At 34.9% G+C, this 8481-nt stretch overlaps 1 protein-coding gene across 2 annotated transcripts; it reads left to right on the top strand.

Annotated features, from left to right (window-relative positions):
* The first annotated feature begins 768 nt into the window (after positions 1-768).
* Positions 769-6753, top strand: LOC140011114 (SWI/SNF complex subunit SWI3A-like). 2 transcript variants are annotated; one of them, XM_072059334.1, is made up of 7 exons: positions 769-918; positions 1185-1759; positions 3642-4103; positions 5520-5683; positions 5782-5855; positions 5962-6125; positions 6347-6753. In XM_072059334.1, the coding sequence occupies exons 1-7, from the start codon at positions 831-833 to the stop codon at positions 6542-6544; spliced, it is 1725 nt and encodes a 574-aa protein (XP_071915435.1). In that variant the 5' UTR covers positions 769-830; the 3' UTR covers positions 6545-6753. The 2 variants fall into 2 exon arrangements, with proteins under 2 accessions (XP_071915435.1, XP_071915436.1); XM_072059335.1 differs by having other exon boundaries at positions 5970-6125; positions 6347-6488.
* Positions 6754-8481: the final 1728 nt, after the last annotated feature.

Here is an 8481-nt window from a genome sequence, read left to right as displayed (position 1 = left end):
TCACTGATATAACTCGATTGTCACAACTGGTTTCAAAATGTTCGACTCACACAATACACAACTTATTTCCAAAGCAACCAACCTTTGAACCAATAATATAAAATAAATCATAACTAGTCCAAACAATTCACAAATCTCATATAATTTCATATGAACAAACATCACTTAATTGATCTTTTTTTAAAGAACATTAGAGTACACATGCGATGAACACTACCAACTTCAACTTTGGTGTAAATAAATTATACGTTTAAGAAGATACTAGAGAGGAGTAGGTCATCTTCATCAACACCTAATCTACATAGTTTGAAATCAATCCCAAGTAGCATCTCAACCTCAATTAGAATCCCTATTCTCTAACGCCGAATTATTCACCACTTTTCTTGAATTTTCAAACTTCCATCCCTTTTGAATTTTCAAGCCTTCTTCTTGAAGCCCGTTTGAAACCCTAGGAGCCATCATAATTTTCTTTTTAAAAAAAAAAAAAAATTGTTATCACCGCTGGGTGAAAAGAATATTTGAGACAAATTAGAATTTTATATGAATTAACTACTTTTGGTGGGTATTTTTAAAATTTTTTTATTATAACATTATATTTGAAAAACTTTTGACCCCTAAAAGTCAAAAATTCTAACGTCTCGTAGTAAAACTAAAAGTCAAAAATTAACTCTTGACCCCTAAACTTTCATTTTATTAATGAACTTATCCAATCCTTAAAATTACAATTCACAACCGTTAATTTAAACGCCGCCCAAATAATAAATACGCATATAGTGATTTTCTTAACCTTTTAAAAAATCGCCTCCCAAATTTTAACCTTTTATCCATCCATGGCGATGGAGGCCTCGAACGTTAAACCACCAGTTTCCGCCATTGAAGAAGCTCATCTCGACCTCTACACAATTCCCAGCTACTCCAGTAAGTTCTAAACTCATTCACAACATAAAGTAGAAGTTCATTTTTTTGAAGTTTTTGTATGAAACCCTAATTTATTGTCACAAAGGTTGGTTTCAATGGGGTTAATATTCACGAAATAGAAAGAATTTCCATTGAGAGAATTCTTTGATGGAGTCTCAATTACGAGGACTCCTAGAATTTACACAAGCACAAAGTAGAATTTATTTTTTGAAGTTTTGTATGAAATTCTAATTTGTGAAGGTTTGCACTTATTTATGTTTTGAAAGGTTGGTTTCAATGGGGTAATATTCACGAAATAGAGAGAATTTCATTGAGAGAATTCTTTGATGGAAGCTCAATTACGAGGACTCCTAGAATCTACAAAGAGTATAGAGATTTCATTATTTGCAAATACCGTGAGGAACCGTCCGGAAGACTGACATTCACGGAGCTCCGAAAGTCACTGGTGGGTGACGTTAGCACTCTCCACAAGGTCTTCACTTTTCTGGAGAAATGGGGGATCATCAATTTCAGTGGAACGGTGTCAGCCGAGCCTGCTGAGGTGCAGCAGCGGCACAAGAAGGAGGTTAGGGTTGAGGAAGGAGCTCCGTATGGGGTTAGGGTTGTTGCAGCCCCTAATTCGTTGAAGCCAGTTGCCCCACTTCCTCCGCCTGTGGATGTTGGTGGTGGCGGTGGTGGAGAGCTGGCTGAGAATGGATCCAAGTTTCCTCCATTGGCATCTTATTCGGATATCTATGGGGAGCTGTTGCAGCAGCAGCAGCAGGGCAAAGAGGGGAAAGAATTAGTATTGTGTGGGAGCTGTAAACAGCAGTGTGATTCTGGACATTACGAGCATACGAAGGTATTTGAGTTGTATTTATGTTTGCAGTCATTTGATCTGTGTTGGATATCAGAGATTCCATGTGCTATGAAAATTAAATGAAACTGCAGTATAGCATCTAGAAAGCCGTTTGTTTGGTGAAATTCTCTTTGAAGGCTTTTTTTTTTTGGGAACCCCTTACGGACTGCAACAAAACATAACTATTGTGGGCAAATTATATACTGATGGTTCAGAAGGTTCCAGAATTATATATAATAATAGCTGATTTCTTGGTTTGGAGCACGTATGTCATCATTACCTGTAACTTGTTCAAGAGTGTGAACCTTTATATGCTGGTATAGCTTTATTTGTCCAAATTCAATATTATTCTCGATGAAGCACTGAGTGCAGATGGAGCAAGAAGTTCATCTCAAGGTCTTTTCTAAAATGATGGTGTCCTACTTTCCCTCTCCTCAACTCCTTTGGAGGAGTTAAACTAGAAAAATTTGTTTGCGCAAGGGAGGAAAATGCATCAGTAGTGATGGGTGGTTTAGTCATGTTCGGAGAAAATTCATTGAATGATAATTGGTAACAAAATCACTTCTTTGGTAATCAAGAGGTGAAATATTTTTGGCTTAAACATGAAAGCGCTTGTCTCTACAGCAAGGACTAGATTTTAATCCGTTAAAGTATTCCCTACCAAAGATTGAATTTTGATTTGAATACTTTATTAAACTTATCTTTTAGTTTGTGGACCACCGAACTAGGGGGAAATTAGTTTAAAAGCGAATTTTCAAGACCATACAGCAAAGCGTGACTTTGTTAGGTTTGCAGTTCACCCTATCGTACCTGGTGTCAATATGAGGTCAACAAGCAAGTCCTGTGGAGATCACAAGGTCCTGTACTGCTCCTGTACTTTTTTTTTTTTTTTGGTTCAACACACTGTGATATATTGGCCAAATTAGATCCCACTTTTTGCATGGTGGATTTTGGTAATTCGTCAGAAGTCTGATTTAAAAGCAACTGTAGCTATACAGTCTTCTGAGTATTTTTAAAATTCTTTTATTTCCCAGCAAAGTGTTATCTGAAGCAGTTTTCATTTTTCTGTAAGCAGTTAACTTGATTTTATATTTGATGAAATGATGATCTATAGCATTGATATTAAATTGAGCTGATATATTTGTTGGTGATTTGTAAGTTAAATATATATGCCTAGTTTGAATTAGTTTTGTAATTTGTTTTGCATAATGATTAAAAAATTGAAATTGTGTGTGTAAGAATAGAAATTGAAAGATTAGAGCGAATCATTATGTTGGTTCTTTAGTACTCAATTCATCTCCATTTACGTCCTTTATTTAAAAAAAAAAAAAAAGATACCATTTTTTCAGGTAGTCCCTGCATTGAATGGATCTACGGCAATATACTCCTTTTTCCGAAGTTGTGGATTAGAAAAAAATTTAGGTCTAAGAAGTATAGCGGCAAAATTTTCTTCTGCTCAATGGCTTTTCTTCCTTTCACACATCTGCTCCTCTCTCATTCTTCTCTCTGCCCTGTTCTCCACCTCATCATCTCTCCTCCCCTTTCCCAGTGTGTAGTTAGTTGGTACCCTACTCAAAAGAATAATCTACAAGAAAATTGGTCATCATTAGGATTTAATGAAATACATGATGTATTCAAATTTTGAGAGCATGACAGGAAATTTTCAGGTTAGTTGCACTTCTCGTTATAGTGCACGAATTTTAGGGCTACCCTGATGAAGTTTATGAATGATACATGAAAACTAATAGCATTGCCTACCTACAATTTCCCTTTATATAAGTTTGAGAAAACCCAATGAATTTGGCTGTCAGTCATTTCACTTGCATCTTCGCATTTCTGTCTGTTAGATATGTATTTGATGTTGGTCATCTTGTTATTACATCAGGACGAGTTCTTATTACTCTGTAAGAAGTGCTTTGGAAATGGTGATTATGGGAGCAAATCTGCTCATGATTTTAAGTACGTTGATGACACTAATCAGGTGGTTTGGACAGAAGCTGAAACTTTACTCCTTTTAGAATCTGTTTTGAAGCATGGAGATGACTGGGAGCTTGTGGCTCAAAATGTTAAAACAAAGAGTAAGTTGGATTGCATATCCAAGCTCCTGCAGCTGCCTTTTGGGGACCTCATGTTGGGGTCTGCTTTGAGAAAAACTAAAGTTTGGGATAGAAATGCTGGACAAGCAGTGCCCGCTCATAGTGTACAAGACACTGTCACTGGGGATGATCAGCAGCATGAGCATAAGAATCAGGGACAGCAGAATGCTAATGTTGAAGATCCAGGTCCCCCTCACAAGAGATTGTGCACTGTGCCTAATTTAGATGCCAGCTCTTCTCTGATGAAACAGGTAAATATTGTTTCTTCGAATTTAGTGCTGGATTTATTGTTAGTGAGATTTATTCCGTTAACATGAGTAGCAGTTTTTTTCCTTTCATTGTATCAAGTTTGCTCCTTTGGTTCTGTTGCTGTTAGTGTTATTATCAAACCTTTTCAGATTGTCTCGATAAACTTGTTCCCATGTGGGTTTTGCAGTTATCTTGCTCAGTCATGTGAAATCAATATTTGCAAACAATATCTAACAGCTTGAATCTCAAACAAGTGATATCTTATAATGAAAAACAAATTGATCTGTGCAAGTAGAGTTAATAATCTTTGTATCTGACAAGGGAACAGAGACCACATAGAATTTTAGAAGTTGGTTTTTCATATGATAGCACTACAATATTGTATAGCATGTTGAAGGGAAAAAGGAACAGAGCATTCATGCTGCGGAATGTTGCACATGATCTCTAAGGAAACAATTTTCTTTATTGTTGATAGCTCACCACTGTGAGGAAGAATTAAAAACACAAGTTTTATTTTTATTCAGCTAATGTAGCTTCTGTCTATTGAATGTCATGAAGTATCATTCACCTTCTGTGATCTTGGCCAATAAATGTGATTGAGTATGGTCCTTCCTTTGATTGTTTTCAGGTTTAGTTCCATACTTTGAGTTATCTTCCATTGTTTTTATTCCCCTTTCTTTTCTTCATGAATTTAACTTCCCTCCCATTTTGGCTATATCTTTACTTCTAGGTTTCAGTGGCTCCTTGAAGTGTATTTGTAGTATATTTCTGGACAGTGACATAGCAGTTCAGGTTGGATCTACTGCATTAAGAAGTTGAACCAAGAAAAAAAATCATTCTTTTTTGATAATTTTATTATACACATGCATGCTTGGCAATAGATAGAAAGGAAATAATTTGGAGCAGAATTTGTTAAAATGAGGCTTATTCTGAGTATTTGTGAATGGATGTTAAATTAGATTGGGTGTCTGTTTATTGGTACATTTGAGCCATCCTCAAATTGCAGTTGAAGCTAGAAGTTGCTTATACCAATCTGTATTAAGAGAAAATGCAGATCATTTGTACTTTGTTGGACATTTGAGGCGAGTTGTTTTTTATCATATGCAGCTAATGGTATGATGACATGACAGTGCTTCAGTTCCATGAAGTTTTCCCCTTGCTGGTTATATTTATTTCTTCATAGCTGTTCGATTTAAGCGCATCTTCAGACAATATATGCTATGTCAATAAATGTAAATATTATAATAGGTTTATTGGGTGAAATGCATTTGATGATGTGCTCTAGAAAAAGTTGGAATATGTCAAAGCAGGCGCACTGAACAATTGTGTGGCTGATGGGTATTGTATTGAGCCTTGATGTTCTGATACAGATTATGATATTGGGATTTATGAAAAATATATTGTTGACATATTTTTAGGTAGGACGCCTTTCTTCAGTCGTTGGACCACCTGTAACAGCTTGTGCTGCAGATGCTGCTGTTGCAGAGCTTTGTTATGAAAACCGATGTTCAAGGGAAATTTTTGATGATGATAACTTTGGAGATGAGTTGGGATATTCTGCACGAACTGATGAAGAAGAAAGGTTATTTATTTAGCAAGTTCTTATATTATCCTTCTTAATGTTTTAACCATTTGGTTTAGCAGTAAAATAGAATCCGGCTTCTGTTTTTACTCTTTCAGAGTCCTTCCGGTTGAAAATTCAGAGGGTGAAAAGGGTCCCACAGTGTCAGGTGCTTCTGAGCACAGGGGAAATGGTATTTTTGATTGCAGAGTTTACCTTTTGTCATCAAACTGTAATCTACGTTTCTCATGCTTGGACAATCTTTTGCACTTTCTTACTTGATGAGATTTTGCCGCCAGAACTTCAGGAGCAAACATTTCGAAAGAATGTTGTACCATTAACTTTGCGAATGCGAGCTGCAACTGCAACTTCTCTTGGTGCTGCAGCTGCTCATGCAAAGTTATTGGCTGCTCAGGAAGAGAGAGAAATTGAACATTTACTGGCTAGTGTGATTGAGACTCAGGTGGGTTTTTTTTTTTTTTTTTTTGGTTAAGAGTCTTAGGTGACTTATGCAGAAGTTGAGACAGGAAGAATAATTGGGGCAAGAATGCAAAGACCTTGCACATTTTCTTCCAGTAGAATTTGTAATTCTTTATCAATTTCTAATCTATCCAGAGTTTAGAAGTTCACATTCATTTCCGTCATTCACTTGTATATTTTGTCATTTTCTGTTTTTGCATGTAGTTGAAAAAGTTGCAACGCAAAGCCAAATATTTGGAAAATTTGGAGATGATAATGGAGAAACAACAAGACCAATTCGGGGAATTTGAAGAGGATATTGTAGCAGAGAGAATGAAAGTCCTGCAGGAGATTATCAGTGCTGGGATCCCTAGATGGAAGGATCATACTTCCATGAAATCTCTTACTGGCAATGTACTTTGAGTTTACTTGGAGTTTGCCTTGATTTAGACACTGGTGGTTTTCCTTCTATACTGTGTAAAGAACCCACATTTAGGACGTTCAACATGAGAAAATTGCATTCATTGTCCTTTGGCTTTGTGCAAACTTTGCAAAAGATCCAATCTGGCCATGCTGATCACTTCCAACTTTTCCTCAAGGCCAACAGTGGCCAATGAAGACTACTTGACTCAGCAACATTTTGTCATGACCATAGGTAAATTCATTTGCTTTTCTTATTTACTGCGTGACAAAGATTAACTGTATACATAGCGCACAAGGATGTTATGGAAGTATGATTGTAAGGATAACGAAAGATTATATATTTGACAATGCTGAATTAACAATGTGGTGGAGATTGCATAAACTTGGCCATATGTATTTGACACAGTAGCGAAATAGGTGAAGCTACAAAATGCTTTGCTTTAGAAACTAAGGAGATCAATTTTAGTAGGCCCAGACTTTTTCGAAACCTAGGCATTTCTACTTTTGGGTTACTTTTTCTGATTAAGAGATTTAATAAAAGGAGTAAAAAGTGTATCAAGATGATGACGATCCCTTGAGTAGACTCACTAATCTAGTCTTGTCACGTCAGCAAAATCTCACTTAACAAGTTTTGTTAGCAGTCGGTCTTGGAAGGAATTAATAAGGTAGATACAAGGTAGGAATTTACTAAATCTCGCTTAATAAAGTATGTTAGCGGCGGATCTTGGAAGGAATTAATAAGATGGAGATTAAGTAGGAATTTACCGACATGGCAAGGTGGGATTGATGCTGCATCAAAATTTAACACATGCCAAAAAAGTTGATAAATATTTGCTAATTATCTCAAAACTTTTTACAATGACCATAAACCTAGAAGTATATGTTCGTACTTAATTATATAAAAATATGCAGCATTTCATTTATTTTATCAATTGTCATGATTGATACTGTTTATGAAGCAATGAAACTTATGATGTTTTATAGAAAAATTGATGTTGTTTATATTTTCATTGTGCACTCGTTAAGAAGCAACTCATGTGTTGATATTTTGTAAAAATACCCTTAAATAAAGAAAATATATAATTGCAAGGTAGGGTTATAATTATTAATGTGTGCATTTTACATGGTAGATATGGGGAGTATAATTTAAGTATAGTAATAGACACCCGTTAGAAAAAACTATTATATATGACAAATGAGTGACCGGCGGGATTCAACTGAAATTGGAACATATGGGCCTACATCTTAAGCATCTAGTCCCATTTTGATACCGCTAACATACTCAGTAAATCTCAAACTACTAATTTTCTTTTGTAAACCCTACAAAAATACAAAATACTTTTACAATTAAAATAAAATAATCACAAGTTTTTCAGTTAAACCTCAATTGACAACAAATCTCAACAAACTAGTCTTAATATTCTTGTAACAACCAAAAATACTTCAAAACACACGCACAAATGATGCAAAAACATACATTTATCGTATTATTATTATTTGATTTTTTTTCTTACATTTCAAATAGCTCCATGTAATTGAATAAATTGTGTAGATTTTGTCTTAACACCCATATATTATCTCTAGTCTCTTTTTTGGTAAAAATTTGGGATAGAGCTATTTATTTATATATACTCATATATATATATATATATATATATATATATATAAAGAGTCATATCTGTTGCAAACCTTTTGGAGCTTTAATCCTACTCTCTCTTTAGAAAGTTAACACAAATGATCAACCAATCAGTTACATGAACTTTTGTATATCCATATGGAATAGCGCTATCACTAGTTTTACTATTTTATTATTGTTGGATCGACAAAGATTTAAATATTTATTTGAATAAGTATAAATTGTCTTTTCTACAAATGATATTTGATTAAACTTGAATATGCATTATAATTCTTAAACATTCTCATATAAGCGACAAATA

The sequence above is a fragment of the Coffea arabica genome, chromosome 7e (assembly GCF_036785885.1).
Source record: "Coffea arabica cultivar ET-39 chromosome 7e, Coffea Arabica ET-39 HiFi, whole genome shotgun sequence".
In the NCBI taxonomy this organism is placed as follows: Eukaryota; Viridiplantae; Streptophyta; class Magnoliopsida; order Gentianales; family Rubiaceae; genus Coffea; species Coffea arabica.
The sequence above is the reverse complement of the archived record's forward strand: the minus strand, read 5'-3'. Positions and strand labels throughout refer to the sequence as shown.